We start from the raw sequence: 18,494 nt of genomic DNA, 5'->3' as shown, positions 1-18,494 counted from the left end.
TCTGTTAATGCTTTATCCCTGTACCTTTCCTCATTCTGAGGCAGAGAACTGTGACATCGATGACATAGATAACATGAAGCAATGGGGGAAAAACAAAGATGCCAGGAAAATTCTCTATCTTCCCTCACTCCCTCCAGTGTTGCAAAGAATAGACGGTATCATAAAAGGTAAACCTGCTTTCAGCAGGTCTGATTTGAGCTTGAAGAGAGGTGCCGAATGGCCTCAAGCACGGGTGTGATTTGCAGTCTGGTACCAAGGCGCTGACCCCAATGAGCAGACAGTGGACACACAAAGCCCTGTGTGTGCATGCCTTCCCTTCCCTCTTCCCCACCTGTGATGCCCAGGATATTTCTTGAGAAAAGACACTGACGGACAAGGACAATATAACACAACGTAGATGTACTCCCTCTCTTAAAGCCAACCTCTCCTCTGTCTTATTCCAGGCTTGGCTGAGCACTGACGCAAGGAGCGTGCCCTGGAAAGGGGGGATACAGAAGGAAAGGGAACACTTACCCCATCTTTAGCTGAAGGCAAAGTTTTAAACCACCAGATGGATTCATGCGTTCAGCAAATATTTCTTGAGTGCCTACTATGCCAAGCACTGTTCTGAGCACTTGGTTAAAACCTACAGTGTCCCTGGTACCCAGTGTCCTCCCCATGGGCCTGAGGTTTGATGGGATCTTTGTAGTGAATTAGATGGACTTTGCTATGTGTCTAGAGGCTGCTTCCAGGCAGGGGTTTCTGAGAGGTGGAGACTTGTCCTCACAACTCGACATTATCTGGGGACCTCCAAGCAACAAATCTCAAAGAGATTTTTTGACATGAAATCCATCCAATTCAGAGGCCTCAGGGCTGCCCAAAAAAGTCACACCAGAGCCTCAGTGCACCCAACATGTCTAATGTGCCAAAGTGTGGAGGAGAGGTCACATGTTGAATTCCTAGCCATTGATCTTTAACCCTCGCCTGTTTAGAGAGTCTCTTAATGTACATTACCTGGAGAAAGGTCCTCTGTAAGGTGGTTTTGTCGGTATTTGTAAGATCAACAGCTAGGAATCCAATATTAGGCCTGGGTCTGTGGACTCTATAGCAGCACAGAGCCACTTCATGACAGACTAATTTACTTAGATGGGCCCCCGGGTGCAGACTCAGAGGGGCAGAGTGCCTGTTACCTCAGCATTTCCCAGACAGCCTACCAGAACACCAGGTGACAGGCAGCCCTAAGCCTAACCACAGAGAAGCTATTGTGGAGGCGGCAGCAAAGCATGACAAGAATGTGGCAGTTCAGATCTGCCACTCATAATCTCTCCTTTCTGTACTGTGAATTTTGAAACGTGTGTATTAGCCTTTGTAAGTAGCTTCCATGTCAGTAAAGATAAAACAAATTAACATTATCAGTCTAATGAAATAGGAAGCCTATGGGTAGGAAAAAACACTTACGTGTGCCCTGGACTACAATGAAGAAAATAAATTCAAATATAATAAAAGCTGTCAAATGAAATTTAGCCCCTTCTATTCTTTTAACTAATCTCTACTAGGGGAAATAACATTTTATTTAACAAGAATTAAAATTCTGTTTAACAAGAACTGCTTATAAACACTAGGTTTTGACTATTTTCATTCAAGCCCTGGCAAAGTCAGTGGAACTCATCTATTTACCCTGGGCCCACATGGCCAGGCCAGAATTCAAACCAATAAAGCACAAAACATTGGAATAACTTGATAAACTCACAAAATTAGGGCCACCCTAACCTCATTCCAAACTTGTGATGTTCAGCATTTTGTTTGGGGTATCTTGAGAGTGATTCTAGATCCACACTGTCCAACAGAACTTTCCAAATGACAGTAGTGTTCTACATCTGCACTGTCCAGTGTGGTAGCCATATGTGGCCACTGAGCACGTGAAATGGGGCTAGTATGACTGAGGAGGTGCATTTTAAATTTTATTTAGTTTTAATTAATTAAAATTTAAATTTAAATAGCCACATGTGACTAGGGGCTATCGAATTGGACAGTGCAAATTCTAGAAAGTACTAATTCCAGCCATTTCTCTCTAGAATCACTTTTTTCTCAAGTAAAAAAGTAACAAGTGTCTGCTACCTTTTGTCTTCTCAATGATAATACCCAAGATTCCTGCTGGGGTCCTGCAGAGACAAAACCCCAAGTCCCATAAATATTAAGTAAAACTTTGCTTGAACTGATTACTTAGACCATGGAGACATTCCTCACTTCATCAGTATATAAAATAAGTTTTAAAACCCTCTGAAAGCTCTTCTTTACAGATAAATGTCATCTTATAAACATGAAAAGAATGAAAGAATTAGAAAATCACCATTTCCTACTCCCAATGTAATAACTGCTTCAAGCAAGGGTCATCAGTAGATGATTTTACCAGTGGGTGAAAGGTTTCTGGGAATCTGGCTACTCATATGATGTCAAAGGATCACTCTATAAGTTCATTTTTAGTTACAAAGGGAAAATGATACCTTTACAGTGGAGAGAACTATGGTCTACAGTGATCAAATTCAACATCACTAATAAAGGGACCATCTGTTGGTTGTCATACTGTGGTGGCTGCGTGTTGCTGTGATGCTGAAAGCTATGCCACCAGTACTTTAGATACCAGCAGGGTCACTCATGGTGGACAGGTTTCAGTGGAGCTTCCAGACTAAGACAGACTAGGATGAAGGACCTGGCCACCCACTTCCAAAAAAATTGGCCATGAAAACCCTATGAATAGCAGTGAGGCATTGTCTGATAGAGCACTGGAAGGTGAGAGGACAGTGCAAAAGGACTGGGTAGGGTTCCACTCTGCTGTCCACAGGGTCGTTAGGAGTTGGAATCGACTCGACAGCAATAACAACAAAAAAGGGACAGCCTGACAATATGCACCACCTGATAAGAAATATATAACACCACTTTTACAGTATTTCTGCCAAAAATGATTATCTATCTCTAGTCATGAGGAAAACAAACCAGAAAAATCCAGATTGTGGGACAGTCTGCGAGACAACCATTTTGAATACTTTAAAAAAAACCTCTCACCGTAGTAAGAGACAAAAAGTGGGGGAGGAAGATTGTTTTAGATTAAGAGAGACCAAAGAGACATGATAACCAAAGTAAACTCTGATTGGCTCCTGGATCCAGCGTGTGTGTGTGTGTGTGTGTGTGTGTGTGTATAAAATTCATGTTCCTTTTCTCAGATGTGATAAAATATTGTGATCCTGTAAGAGACTAGATTCCCAGGAGATACATGCTGAAGTTTTTAGGGATAGAAAGTCACGATGTCTGCAATCTACTTTGAAGTACTCTGAGATGGTTGAGAGAGAGCTGGAGAGCCCAAAAAGGACCCCCCAAAAAGATACAATGTTAACAATTGGTGTATCCAGGTTAGAACTTGGGTATTCATTGTTCCATTCTTTCAATTTTTTTGCAGATTTAAAATTTTTCACAATTTAAAAAGAAAATTAACTATATCCTTGATGAAAATGTTTTGAAAATATACATCAGTATATTTTACTGTCTCTCTAATTTAATCTAATCAACTAATATTGATGATTCAGGGTCTCGTATTATTTCAGGGTCTGAAAACCACAAATTGTAAAGATTCATGGACACAGCGTGCTATAATAGGTAAATATAGGCAACAGGTACAGATTCTAGTAATTATGTGGTTTTATTTTCCAGATAAATTCTGGAATATTTTGTTCAGATTCACCTTCTCCTAAAAGTGAAGGGGAAGGAGAAAAATGCTAGTTAACCGAAACATGTAGTTAATCCAATTCCAACCAACGTGGCCATCTTCAGATCTGGTTGTGCACGTCCCCTGGAAATCTGCAGTTCTGACGACAGTCCTACCCAGCAGCTCCTTTCATTGCTTTGACCTTCCTCTGCCATGGAAGTTCTGATCCTCACTGCAGCCACTTGCTATCAATCACGTGTCTGAGATGCAGCCCAAACCCCTGACAGTACAGAGCCTGAAACGATCTCCTGGGCCCTCCCACAGACAGAGGACCATGGGAAGGCCCCTTGGGGTGTCTTGGAGCTCCCTGCTACTGGTGTAAGTGCTGAATAGGAGATTCCTGAGAAAGGAGAAAGAAACAAAGACCTGCTTCCCAGATTGCTACTGCTTTTTAAATACCAAAGGAAAACAGACCAGGGGCCATGAGATTCAAATGGTATTCTTCTGCGACCTCTTTCTCCATTCAAGGCTGTTTACTCTAGGATGATTTAATAATTACTTTTCTGGCAGGGTTAAGGGTCCCTGGGACCAATCCCCAAGGATGACACTGGACCCCTACGAAGCGCCTCATCCTTGGGGCAGAGCCCAGAACCAACCTGGTCTCTGCGGACAGGAGGTTGAGCAATGGGCCAGGGTGTTGGTGGTGTGCTCGGCAGCAAGACCAGGTACTGTAATGCCTCAGAAGGCTTGGGGATCCCCTAACTTTCTGAAATTCCTAGTTTCAGGCAACCATCCACAATATATACTTCTTCGCAGACCTGCTTTAATGCTTTTGATCTAGGACATTTTATAGATCTGGAACTTTTTGTGTGGTTTTATGATATCATATTTTAGCATTCCCCTGATACATCAGGGTTGAACTCATCAGAGCACATACAACAGTCATTTCTTCCAGAATGAACTGAATTATCCTTATTTTCATTAAGAATGAAAGAAACATGGAAATCTCACACCAAATGAGAAAATAAAACAATCAAACTGATGTGCTCATTCTGGAATGAATAAATACAGAAAATGAGTGATTTTCCCTCTGGTATAATATGTACATTCTGATTAACTGCCATATAAAATGCCATGAAATCTCAGAAATTTTAGAAGTATTCTACTTTAATCGACAGTTTTTTTTTTTAATTTGAAGGGCTGAGGTCCTAAATAATTTGAGGAATATGAGACACACACCTTCACGTAAAACCTTGAACACCAGGTCATAATCTGAATTTTCTCATGTCCCAAGTGTAATAACTTGCACTTTGCCTGACAGACCTTCCTTCCCGAAGGTGGGATATTTTGAAGGAAAGAATTTCCTCTGCGACTTAACTGATATTTAAAGTCAGGTCTCCAAAATGAACTTTTGTGTATGTGTGTATCTGTATGTGTGTGTATTTTAAACAGCAGGAAAAACTGTCAACTCAGGGAACTTAATGCTTCAGTTAATTGTATGCATGTCATTGCACTACACACCTGGGACCCCAAGATCCATGCCCCATGACAGGTAACGCTGCTTTCACCACTGCCCTCAGAGAGTGAAACACTCTCACGATGCCAAGAACAGAGTTCAAGCCTATTCTGCATCTGATCTACCAGCCCCAAGAATCAGATCAGGAAGAAAGCATGCGGATTAAAGATACAGAAAGGAAAGAAGAAACATTAAGGTCTTTACTCTGATTGCCCAACATCGCCACTCTTAAGCATAATCAAATCATAAACTTGAATGGACGCTGAGAAATAAATCACATTAGAAGAGTCTTTAATTATCTCTGGTTGAAAAAAAAATCTGTTTTTTGCATCTTCTGATTCACTACGATAAGGTACAAGTACACAAATACACACTTAAAAAACTAAAACAGCATTGGCGCTTAATTAAGACGGTATAAGCCATACCCAAGTCACGGCCCTGAAAATGGGCTGCTCTTAACACTAAGCTTAGTCGTACAAGGAGACATTTGCCAACTCCGGCTTTGGTGTTGACACCCATTCCAAAATGCGGGGAAAGGGGACAGAATCTCAGGAACACTGACACATCAGTCAACCCAGAGAAAGGGTGGAAAAATGATTAGACTTGACCTGACCTTTTGCCTCTTTCTTAAAAGAGGCAGAGGGTTGGCACACACAGGAAGGAGGAAAGAGACAAACAGCATAAAGAGAAACATCTCAGGTTAGAAAGAGGAGAAAAGCCAGGCCCCGGTTAATTTGTTTCTGAGGATGCCCTTGTGTCACCTGAAGTACTGCCAGCGGTGTTCGTTCTGGTCCTCTTCGGAGGGCTCCTCGACGCCAACTCTGGGCAGCAGAAGAAGGGAATGTGAGTGTGACGGGGACAACAGGGGAGCCAGGAGCTCTGGGCACATGACCTGGACCATGTCCAGCAAAGAACTGGCTGTCTCACTTTGAAAATGAATCTGTACCCTCTCTTAAACTGTCCCCATTCTCTAAAACCCAGAGAGGCAGAGAGGCTGCTAAATTTACATTTAAAGCAACAATGTTAGGAGCCAGGTCAAATGAGGATCAATTAGGAATGAAGACAAGCCTCTCAAAATATAATGTAATGAAATCAGAGGAATAAATGCAACTCAGAAAATGACTTTATACAATTTTTCAGGAATTCATCTGTTGCATAAAGCAAGATACATCCATACAAAAAACAGAAAACAGGAAGTTGTTACTAAACACGTATTTGAAGTGTTTGCACATATTTTTACACATATTTGACAGAAGGAACAAAGAACACTATATTACTGAAAACAGCAACAATACTTAAGAGAAGACAAAGATGGCCATTTTTTTTCCTAGACAAGTAAACCATGTTGTCCATGGGTTCAACCTGAAGGCCAGGAACCCAACTTCTGCTATTCTCTTTACCTGTGACCTCAGAGTTGACATGGTCCATTTTCACTTTCCTTAATAATTGCTGGGTCATTCAGAGTACGTTTGACCTTCACCACCATACTAAGAGCAGGGTTTCACAACCTTGGCACTACTGACATTTTTGGCCCTGGCTTCTACCTACAAGACACCAGTAGCAGCCTACCTCCCAGTTGAGGCAACCAAAAATGTCTCCAGACATTGCCAAATGCCCCCTGGTGGGGACTAAACTGCCCTTGGTTGAGAACTGCTGCACTAAACCATGTATTCTCAGTGAGGGGTGATATTGCTCCCACGGGTGTGAAAATTGGTTCTTATGGGACAAAAACATTTACAGATATTACAATGGTTTGTAGCCCTCTAAAGCACTATAGTACATAAACAGATATATAGTAGATTTGTGGTATTAAAATTCCAATGGGAGAGGTAATTGGAAAAAGCATTTTTAAAGGCTCCTTAAGGGTACAAGAATGAAAAGAAGGTGGAGAGTCACATTGCTAGACAATGCCCAAATTCTCATGCTGCTGATATCCCCTTAAATATGCAAGTGAGAACGTGATGCTTCTTAATGTGGTACTTTTAATTAGTCACATGTTCAGGATGTGACTCAAACCAGACTCGATATATTACTATAGTACTGAAAAATTGTAATAAATTCCAGAAAGCATGCCAGATTCCATTAATGTAAGATTCACTAGTAATAATAATAGTAACAGTAGCAGTACTAATGCTATAAGTAGCAATGATAACATAATAGCTAAACTATACTAAATGCTTACCATATGCCAGATGGTACATTTAATGAGAGAACTCTTTATCATATAAAATATTATCATATTTCATCCTCACACTATTGTCATCTCCATTTAACTGGTGAGGAAACTGAGAGTTAGAGAGGTTAAATAAGTTGCCCAAGGTCACAGAGGTAGAAAATGGTGGAAACAAGATTGCCACCGAGGCTGTTAGACCCAGAGCCCCAGCTCTTCACCTTACGGGATACTGCCTTTGATTACAAGGTGGCGTCTTTAAACTCTTTTAAAACATCCAGTTACAAATGCTATTATTCAAAGAGCTCAGGGCTTCTCCCTGCCTTTATTCCCTAAGTTATCTTACAAAAAGCTTTATCGTCAATTCTCAGTCTAATAGGATTATACCGAGCAGTATCCTTACTTGTCCTTGAGTGATTATATTACTGTACTCTGCAGGATTAAGGCTACCTGTTCTTTTGGCTGCCTGGGTGTGTGCCATTCCACCCCCACCATCACCATCACTTCATGTGTGTGTCACTTGAAGCTGGAGGTTCCAAGAGGACAGCCACTGTGCAGCCAAAATGTGCTCAGGACACGTACAAGGATCATCTGCCGAAATAATCCCACGATCGTTTTTTTAAGTTGCCAAAATTATGTCCTTGCTCAAGAGACTAAGAAAAATATTATGTAGTTTGTACATTACCAGAAAACAATTTGAGCATTTTGCCACTGTGTTTTAAAATATCAATCACAAAATACCAATTTAAAAAGATAAGTTGGATTTTTGGAAAGCAGTGACCTGGCTTTGGATTTGTGGTAATATTCATTTTTATTTTATACACAGACTAGAAATTAGCCATGGTTAAAAATCACAGCTAACTCCTAATTATTTACGGTGGAACTCCAAATCCCACCCTGGGCTTCTGACTTCTGAGCAGCCACGTAACAGCTCATCAGAGCCTCTTGTCAATAGCCTGGAGAAGCAAGGAACAAGTAGGTATTGATCTTTCTGAGGTCACAGGGGTCAAAACACCACACTGAACTTCAGGGGGTTTCTGGTTCACATAAACGATTCATGGCCGTTAAATAACACCACAAGCCACAAGCCAGAAAAAACAGTCTCATTACCTTATTTCTGAGGGAATTTCTTTTGGTGTAATCTCTGTAAATGTCAGTTTCTACACTTACATAATCACTATTTATACACTCCTGAAAAAATGCGATGAACTAACATCACATGCATTTTTCACCAATGGCACACTTTGCTTCATTATACTTTCTGGGTAGAGTTGGACAGAAAGAAGGAAATAATAAAGACAGGAACAGAAATCAATGAAATTGAAAACAGAAAAATAATACAGAAAATCAATGAAATAAAAAGCTAGTTCCTTGAAAAGATCAATAAAATTGACAAACCTCTAGCAAGACTGCAAGAAAAAAAAAAGAGAAGATATAAATTACCAATATCAGGAATGAAACAGAGGATATCATTATAGATCTCACAGACATCAAAAGAATAATAAGGTAATGCCACAAACAACATAAATGTGACAACTTAGATGAAATGGACCAATTTCACTATAACAACTCACCCAATATGAAATAGATCATCTTAATAGCCCTATAACTGTTAAAGAAATTGGCTTCATAATTCAAAAACTCCCAAAAAAGAAGTCTCCAGAACCAGATGGTTTCACTGGAGAATTCCATAAAACTTGATCAGACATTACCTTGATATCAAATCAGACAAAGTCAGTACAAAAAAAGAAAACATAGACACAAAAATCCTTAACGAAATATTAGCTAATAGAATTCAGTAATATATAAAATATTTATACACCACAAACAAGTGGGGTTTATATTAGAGAAGCAAGGCTGGTTCGATATTTGAAAATTAATCAATGTAATCCACCATCTTAATAGGTTAAATAAGAAAAATCATATGATCATATCAATTGATACAGAAAAAGCATCTGTTCATGACAAAAACTCTCAGAAAACCAGCAATAGAAAGTCCTAGCTAGAGCAATAAGTCAAAAAAAGGAAATAAAAGGCACACTGGTTGGAAAGGAAAAAGTAAAACTATCTCTACTTGCAAATGACATGATTGTCTATGTAGAAAATCCCAAAGAATCTACAAAAAACAAAAACAAACCCTCCTAGAACTAATAAAGTGAGTTCAGCAAGGTCACAGGATACAAGATCAAGATACAAAATCCGATTGTATTTCTATATCCTAGCAATGAACACATGGAAACTGAAATTGAAGATAGAATAACATTTAAAATTGCTCAAAAAAGAAGAAATACTTAGATGTAAACCTAACAAAACATGCAGAGGCATTGTGTGCTGAAAACTAAAATACTAATAAAAGAAATCAAAGAAGATCTAAATAAATGGAGAAATATGCCATGTTCATGAACTGGAAGACTCAACAGAGAAAAGATGTCAATTCTCCCCAAATTGGTCTAACACAATAACACAAATAGGTCTAACACAATTCCTATGAAAATCCCAGCAAGATTTTTTTAAGATACACACAAGCTTATTCTAAAATGTATATGGAAAGGAACTAGAATAGCTAGTTCCTTTTTTGAAACGAATTTTGAAAAAGAAGAATAAAGTGGGAGGACTTGCTCTACCTGATGCTGAGGCTTATTATATAACTCTAGTTATCAGGACAGTGTGGTACTGGTGGAGGGATAGACACATAACTTAACGGAGCAGGAGCAGAACAGAAACAGACCCACATGCATACAGCCAACTGATTTTTGGCAAAGGAGCAAAAGTAATTCAACGGAGTAAGGATAGTTTTTTAACAAATTGTGCTGGTACAACAGGATAGCCATAGGCAAATAAAATAAAACCTTGACCTAAACCTCACATCTTATATAAAAATTAATTCAAAATGGATCACAGACTTAAATGTAAAGCATAAAACTAAAAAAATTTTAGAAGATAACACAGAAAAAAATCTTTGGTTTGATGAAGAGTCCTTAGACACGACACCAAAGCACAATCCATAAAAGAAAAAAATGATAAATTGTACTTTATCAAAATTAAAACTTCTGCTCTATGAGACTCTGTTAAAAGGATTCAAAGACAAGCTACAGACTAGGAGAAAATATTTGCAAACCATATATCTGACAAAAGACTAGTATCTAGAATATTTAAACAAAGAACTCTCAAAACTCAACAAAAAACAATCAGAAAATGGACAAAAGACTTGAACAGATATTCACCAAAGAAGATGGATGAATGGCAAATAAGCACATGAAGAGATGTTCAACATCATTAGTCATGAGAGAAACGCAAATTAAGACCACAGTGAGGTATCCCACACACCTATTAGAACAGCTGAAATGAAAAATAGTGACACGACCAAATGCTGGCAAGGGTGTAGAAAAACTGGATCTTTTATACACATAGTCATTTCCTGACCCCCCATTACTTACTAGCTGCTATGTTCTAAGTGCTATCTATATATTACATTAATATTTTTACAACAATTCCATTATTATATTTGTACATATACAGCTTGTTTGCCTCAGAAAAGCTGCCCATGCTCTCGGCTTTGGGTAGGACTGCTTTGATAATGGCCTGCTTTATGAAAAAAGTTATGAGAAGTACAAAATGTCACAAGTCAACTCTGCACTCTCAGTGGAAAATTATTTGGTCTTGTATATGTTGGCAGGGGGACAAAAAAGGATTTATAAAATAAGATGAAAAACAAACATGATTTAACCAAGCTCTGAGTATGAAGGGCACCTACTAGGTGACCAGACAAATAGGAGCAGGAAGTAATCTCAGAGGTCACCGAATGCAAAGATTCTCAATTCTGTGCAAGGTAAACCTCCTTTCTTGCTCTTATTCTGCTATACAGAACAAAGATGGTACCACCTTATATCTCAAGTATAAAGCCAAAAACCTGTAATTTTTCTTCTTCAGGTTTATATTCTCACAGATGAATTATTTTCCTTAATACAACTCTTGAGATTGATGCCAGGAAATTGAAATTCTAATCACCCCAAATTTTACAACATAAAAACAGTCCCTAACACAGCAAGCCTTCTTACAGGTGGTACTGCACAGTAGTTAAGAGGGTAGACTCTGTCGCAAGACTACCGGGGTTCAAATCCCAGCTAGTCCACTTAAAGCTTTGTGACCATGGGCAAGTTATCGCTCTGTGCCTCAGTTTCTCCAGCTCTAAAATGAAGATAATAGTAGTAGCTCCCTTATAGGAATGTTATGAGGATTATCCTAATATACCCATGGCATCCCAAACAACACCTACAGCACAAGTGTTACCTATTATATGACTATCACTGATAAGCCCCACACAGATTCTGCAGACTTCCCCCCGGATCTAAGGCTGAGACACTCTAGCCCAGAAATGGTGCAGCTGGCAGTGGCTGAGCCCAGGAATCCCTGCCTGCCATCAATCTAAAAGTCCCTGATGGAGGAGACTATTCTCTCAAATTCCAGTCTTCTCCCTGCTCCAAGGATGACTGTGAGGTCCTTGTTTCTTTTCTCTCCTCCAAGATAGGCATGCTCTGCAGCTGTCAGTCCCGTGCATACTATCTTTTAGAGAAGAGAATACAAACTAAAAGCCAGCAAAGAAAAAAACATTGCCACCTTGTGGCTTTTCGGAGAATTCTTCTTCACACCTACGCACTACCCAAGTGTCTTCCTTCTTGTTCTCAGTCAACGTTCACCCCCTGCAGATCTGAAACGGAGGCAGGTGGCGAGAGTACCTCCAATGATGCAGAGTGCACACTTAGAGCTGAAGGGACCTCGAGAAAATCTGACAGTGTGGTTTCATTTAACGCTGAGGGAAACTGAGGCCCAAAGATACGAGTGGCTTGCCTTAAACCAGAGCCCGAGTTAGGCTATGGGTCTCTTGACCCCTGTCCCAATGTCCTCTTTACTGTAAGTCACTAGAGCTCACAAGCACAGTTTGGAATTCAAATGTTCTTTAAAAATCAAACTCAGGTCAGTGCCCTTGCATCCTGACACAGCTGCAAAACCACAGGCAAGGGACGCCCATGAGGCTACAACAAATGAGGGTTACGCAGGAAATGTTACCTCTTTCGTGCACTCAAGCATGAAGAGACACAGCATACAGTTTCCTCTTAAAACTCTAATTGCCTCTTTTTATTTCTGGTTGATGAGATTATTTTTAAGGCCTTAGGTTTGATTTCAAAGGAATGTGAAATACCAGACATTGCCAGCAGCTATGTCTATTCTCTTTTCTGCAGCTTTAAGACTTTTTGAAATCTTGCCCTAATGTCACTGCTCTAGCAAGGTCCAGGTGTTTCTAATTCCTTGTGTTTTTACACCGACAAAAATTTTAATGACATTCTCTTCCTCCCAGAAAATTCAATACTCTGAATTTGTATTTATTGTTTTTTATTTTTAATCTCTCCCCAAAGCAAAATAAAAACCTTCCATGCACTAAGCTGTATCACACCCTGCATGGGCATCATGACAGTTAGACACAAAACTGGCCTTGGTTTCACACCAACCTTATATTAAGCCATGACAACATGGGCGTTGTGCCTCCACCAATGATCCAGACGGTGAAGAAGACAATGAGGAGAGTGGTCGTGAACATCATCTGGCGGGCGTAGGATGCAGTGTCTCGGATGGCCAGCGCAAATGCCATCGCTCCCCTGAGGCCTGTAGGGACCAAAGAGGAAGATCTCCTGGTTATAAGCACAAATGACAGTGTGTCCTCAAATCCACTGCTGCCACTCTGGGCTAATAAACTGTATGCACTTGTGCTTCGGGAGTCAAGTTATTTTATTCAGAAAGAAGAACCTCAAAAGAATATGATTTTCTCCCATTTGAAGTTTTCTTTTGCAAAATGTCCAAATACCATGAGAAAAACACTGCACTACTTTGTACAGCACACTTTAGAATAATAACACTCTTTTATTACTGAAATAATTTTCCTGCTAGTAACGTGAAATAAAAAGAAATATAAATAAGAAATAATATAAGCTCTCTCAGTCTGTGATCGAAGCACTACTCAAGCACTACACAGCATTATTAACTTCAGAAACAGGCTAGGTACAAGTATGTCAAATGCATATCTGTGGTTCGTGTACCATGAACCACAAAACAGTTCATCATTTCCTTAGCAAAGCCACGCAGAGAAGAAAGAATATAACCTGATCTACATCAGTGGTTGGCAACTTTTTCTGTAAAGGGCCAGGTATTAAATATTTTAGGCTTTGTGGGCCAAGAGGAAAAATCAAGGATATTATGTAGGTACTTATATAGGAGAGAGAAAACAAACTTCCACAAAATTTTATTAACAAAAACCAAGAATATAATAATAATAACTGGGCACAATTTGTTGTAATACAGGTCTACCAAAGAAAAGAATGGAATTCTTTTGGGGGGTATATTTTACTTAATTGGGTTTCAAAGTTAGTGTCCTTGATCATCAAATAGATTGTAAATATTCATCTGTAAAAGCCATTCTTCGCCCTCGAGGTATATGAAAACAGGCAGCAGCCAGATTTGGCCCCAGGGCCGTAGTTTGCTGACCTCGATCTACATTAACGGATGCTAAGATTAAGTACCAACATTTTAATGTTTTAGAGTTTATCTTTCTAAGTTCTTTTGTTCCTTCCCCATACCATGCTCACAATTTGTTCTATAGTAAATACTGAATCCATGGTCTTCAAGAGATATCTAGTATAAATTCCTATTCATCAAGGGCATGACTGTATGCATATTATATGAGAGAATGAAGTTATACCCACTATTATCTGTTTGTACTTTTCCCAAGCATTTCAAAATTTCATTAATCTGAGAATTTCACTATAATTCAATAAAGAGTGACTCAATAATGGATAAAAAACAGAGCAAAAGTTAATGTCTTCTATTAATTTGTCCTAGTGAAATATTTATATATATCTAGATCACCCTACAGCCAGCTATGTCATCGATCAATATTTAAGCCTTTAAAAGGGATGTTGTCTCAAAGAAGAAAACTCGGGGGTTAGAGAGAGAAGATGTGTGCTACATTTTTCTTTATTAGGTAAACATTGTAAGCAATATGAGAGTGAAACCTCAGGTATTTCATAGCCTTGAAGAATGAGTTCCTTTTGAGAGTCGGATTTCTCCTAGCAGGAAATAATTTTTATAGGAGACATCTTTAAAAACAGCACTGTGTACTTCTCAGTCTTTAGTACAGAAGAAAATGAACGTATTTTAAGTTTATCTAGGTGACCGAGTTATCTCCAATTCATCTTTCTCTTTTCCACCAGCACTTTCCTAATATTAAAGAGGATCCTGTCATTGCCCTCCTCTGAAACCTCCAATGTTTCCCAGCTGCTCCTGAGGAAAGCCCAAACTCTTTCGCACAGTATTGGAGCTTCTCCGTGGCCTAGACTCCAGCAGTGGTTCTCAAGGTGTGCTTCTCAAACCAGCAGCAACAGCAGAGAACACATCAGAAATGCAAATTCATGGGGCCCATCCCATACCCTCACAATCACACTTCGGTGGTGGGGCCCAGCAACCTGCTTTAATCAGCCCAACAGGTGACTCCTATGCAACCTAAAGGCTCTCACCAGTTTGGACACGATTTTCCTTTCCAAGCTCACCCTCTTTCTGTGTCACTCCACGATTCTTAGATTTAAACCAGATTGCTACCCTTCCCTGAAAAAGCCACATATGGCAATGCTTTCTTGCCTTTCCAACCTGCTGCCTCCTGAAATTCCATTTCTTCCAAGCCCAGTTCGAAGGTTACCCGCTTTGTGAAGATGGCCCTGGGCCCTCCTCTGCTCCACATTTATTCCATACCTCTTTTGCGCAATTCACCACCCTCGCTTTGGAGAAAGTTAGCTCTTTGTACACCTGTCTCCCCACAGTGCACTCTGAGCTCCTTGAAGGAGGCTGGTCTCTATCCTCCACAACCTAGAATTGCGGCTTCTAAAAAGAGGATGCTCAACAAACGTTTGTGAGAGTGAAAGGAAATCATTATGGCAGGCTGTATATTTATGTGCAGATGCGAGCATTAGACCCAGTGACTGCTTTGCTGAGTCGTTGGTGTAATTTCAGTATGACTCTCGGAGGCCCCCAAGAACGACTGCGTGGCAGTCAAGAGCTGCTCCTCACTCTGCCTCTTGTACAGCCCCTCTTCCTCCCCTACACAGGACAGAGGTAACTTTAAGGGTCCCAGTGGCCTTTTGTCCCAACATATCCTCCTCTGCTCTGCACAGATGCTTCGACTTGGGTCTCGTCTGACGCTTACCACTCTCACTGCACCATCTACTCATGCCAATTGCTCTCTCCTTTCTTTACCTCCACATATTTCTTCATTGTCCTCTGTCCCCTCAGTAGCTTCTCCACACTTCTCAGCTTTATAGTGGAGAAGGGGGCATCTGGGAGACAGTGTAAATCAAGCAAACAATCACAGCTATAATCTTCCGATCAGGGATTCATCTTGCTTATATATTTTATTTCTTTTGCTCCATAAAAGTTAGAGCTAGGAGGCAACTCAACTCATCAGCTCAATTTCATTATTTTACAAGAGAGGACACTGCAGCTGAGAGGTGTTGAGTGACTTGGCCCAAATTTTTTTCTCATTAAAGACCTATTTTTCCTTCTAATTTTAGGTCCGGAGCCCTTCTGGAAGATTAAGGGTTATGAACGTCTACTAGAAAACAATCAAGCACTTTAAATACTTATATATCTCCAGCTCCCTTGGGTGGTAGAGATAAAATAAAGATGCAAATATTTTAGGGGAGAACGTTCACATTTGGTAGCATGGTTTTCAAATTCAAGACTAACCCCGTTTAACATGTACCTCTGTCTACTCAGCACTGCAGGGGATACAAAAGAACCAGAAACTTGAATTTCTGTTTTTTTAAGAGCCTTATTGATTATATTTTAATCATACTAACACTGCTTGCTGAATAAAGCCAGCCCTGGTGGTCTAGCGGTTAAGATTCAGCGCTCTCACCACCACAGCCCAGGTTCATTTCCCGGTCAGGGAACCACACCACTCATCTGTCTCTCAGTTGTCATACTGTGGTGGCTGTATGTTGCTGTGACGCTGAAAGCTACGCCACCAGTATTTCAAATACCAGCAGGGTCACCCATGGTGGACAGGTTTCAGTGGAGCTTCCAGACTAAGACAGACTAGGAAGAAGGACCTGGCCACCCACTTCTGAAAAAATTGGCCATGAAAACCCTATGAATAGCAGCAGAGCATTGTCTGATATAGTGCTGGAAGGTGAGAGGATGGTGAAAAAAGACTGGGCAGGGGTCTGCTCTGCTGTACACAGGTTTGGTAGGAGTCAGAATCGACTTGAAGGCACTAACAACGACTGCTGAATAAAACTCATTTTCTTTACATTTATACTTTTTTACCTGAAAACATCATCATGTGTTGAAAATTCCAGCCAATCTTATGCCTTCTGCCCAAGTTGAGGAAGAAGGAAAGCGGGTAGATATGTGCAGCTCTGCCCAGGAAGATGGCAACCTGACCACGAGGTGGAGGTTAAGGGCCCAACAGGTTTCCAGAATGGCACTTTCACACAACTTCTGATTGAGCAGAGAATTTCAGGAATGCCATGACACCTCACTACAATCAGGAGAGTTGCACAAAGAAGCCAGGCTGTCTAGTTTCCCTTTAAACAAGTCTCAGCAACAAGTGGGATTCAACTGGCCAACCTTCCCAACCTTCTGGCTCGTAGGGATAATTTCTGGCCTGTTAAATGCACTGATGTAACTTCTTAATTTTAATTAAACTGGTATGGACCAAGTCTCCAATCTACCTAAAAATGAGTCCAGAAATAAGCTAAGATACCATGGCAGGGGTGGGGAGTTGAGAGAAGCAGTGTGTTGGGTTCTATTGGAAGAAAAATCACAAGAAGAAAAAACTACTAACCCCTGAGTCAAACTATAAAGAGAAAGTTTGCTGGGTAAGAGCTCGTAAGCTTCAGTGTAAAGTAAACATCAGGGGCTCAAATGACCAGGAAGATCTTAAAAATAAGAGGTGGGGAAACTGAAAGTATTGCTAACACATTTATATTCCTCGCGAGAATCAACCTGGGGAGATTTCTCTACCTAAGAGGCTGAACTGTCTTTGAGAGATGTAAGAAATGGAAAAGGAGGAGTGTGGAAGGGGAACTCCACTGTGGAAACCAAAGAATTCAGGGAAACCGGTCATTCATCATTTGCTGAGTTTAGAACAGAGCCCAACAGAGAGATGCACACTGCCCTGGTCACAGAAGGAAACCACTGTGCGAGCCAGAGGGACAGGGAGTTTCCGGTTCGGCAAAGCACCAGCTGCCGGAGCTGCAGCTGTTTCAGACAGAAGTGAGGGCGGAACTATCTTCTGCCTTCTCCAGGGTTAAGTACTGACTGTTTTTCTTCTTTTATCTTTTTCTTTGGTTTGGTTTTGCTTTGTTTTTAACAGAAGGAAACAGGTAGTGCTTATAAAGCACATTCTATCCCAGAAGCCCTATGCAAAGTCCTCAACTGGTCAGTGGCCTTCAGGATTCAGAGGATCTGGCTCGCCCTCGACAAGGCCCTCATCTGTAAACAAGGGCTGCGCTCTCACTATCTCTCACAGGATGTCCTGCTGGGAATACAAATCAAAACGACATGCAAAGTCTTTCTTAATCAAGAAGAAAAACACTGATCCCCCAGATTTTTAGCTGTCAGTCTGTTGAGTGTGTAAATCCAAGAAATGAGCCCCAGGTGAAGCAGATAACACCCTAACTGGAAGGCTGCTGGCACGGCATTAGGCCACTATTGCCGTCTAGCTGCTTAGTGAGTATCAGTTATTCCTGCACAATAAATGAAAAGCCCAGAAGAGAAAAATGCTCCTTTTTTGCCAGCATCCCAAGATCTAAGGATACCCATGAGGTCTTACAAAAGGCAAAAGCGAATGCTCAGCAATAGGGGACGACTGCTCGGTATTTTGAAATCCAGGCTGAGCTGGACTGCTCCAGTTCCAAGCCCCAGAAAAGTTCACTTTAACAAAAACAATAGGATCTGAGGCCAAGTGAGCAAAACCCTCAGCTGTCGATCCACTGCTGGGCATTCACATCCCTCCTCACTTGAGAGAAGCCAACCCCCAAAACTGTCTCTTCTCCAAAATCTGTGCTCACAATGGGACCAAA

At 40.6% G+C, this 18,494-nt stretch overlaps 2 protein-coding genes across 2 annotated transcripts in view; both read right to left on the bottom strand.

The window, feature by feature from the left end:
• LOC101398697 (uncharacterized) overlaps positions 1 to 18,494 on the bottom strand; it is a 727,039-nt gene that overhangs the window by 135,844 nt on the left and 572,701 nt on the right.
• The window catches only part of SLC9A7 (solute carrier family 9 member A7), a 163,642-nt gene that overhangs the window by 41,538 nt on the left and 103,610 nt on the right, over positions 1 to 18,494 (bottom strand). Inside the window, exons 11-13 of the mRNA XM_087427197.1 lie at positions 16,735 to 16,846; positions 12,873 to 13,026; positions 5,957 to 6,016 (exon numbers count right to left, since the gene is read on the bottom strand). Coding sequence (XP_087283323.1) covers positions 5,957 to 6,016; positions 12,873 to 13,026; positions 16,735 to 16,846 — 326 coding nt within the window. The remainder of the gene's footprint in view (positions 1 to 5,956; positions 6,017 to 12,872; positions 13,027 to 16,734; positions 16,847 to 18,494) is intronic.

The sequence above is a fragment of the Ceratotherium simum genome, chromosome X (assembly GCF_057802395.1).
Source record: "Ceratotherium simum simum isolate JZ-2026a chromosome X, ASM5780239v1, whole genome shotgun sequence".
Lineage (NCBI taxonomy): Eukaryota > Metazoa > Chordata > Mammalia > Perissodactyla > Rhinocerotidae > Ceratotherium > Ceratotherium simum.
The sequence above is the reverse complement of the archived record's forward strand: the minus strand, read 5'-3'. Positions and strand labels throughout refer to the sequence as shown.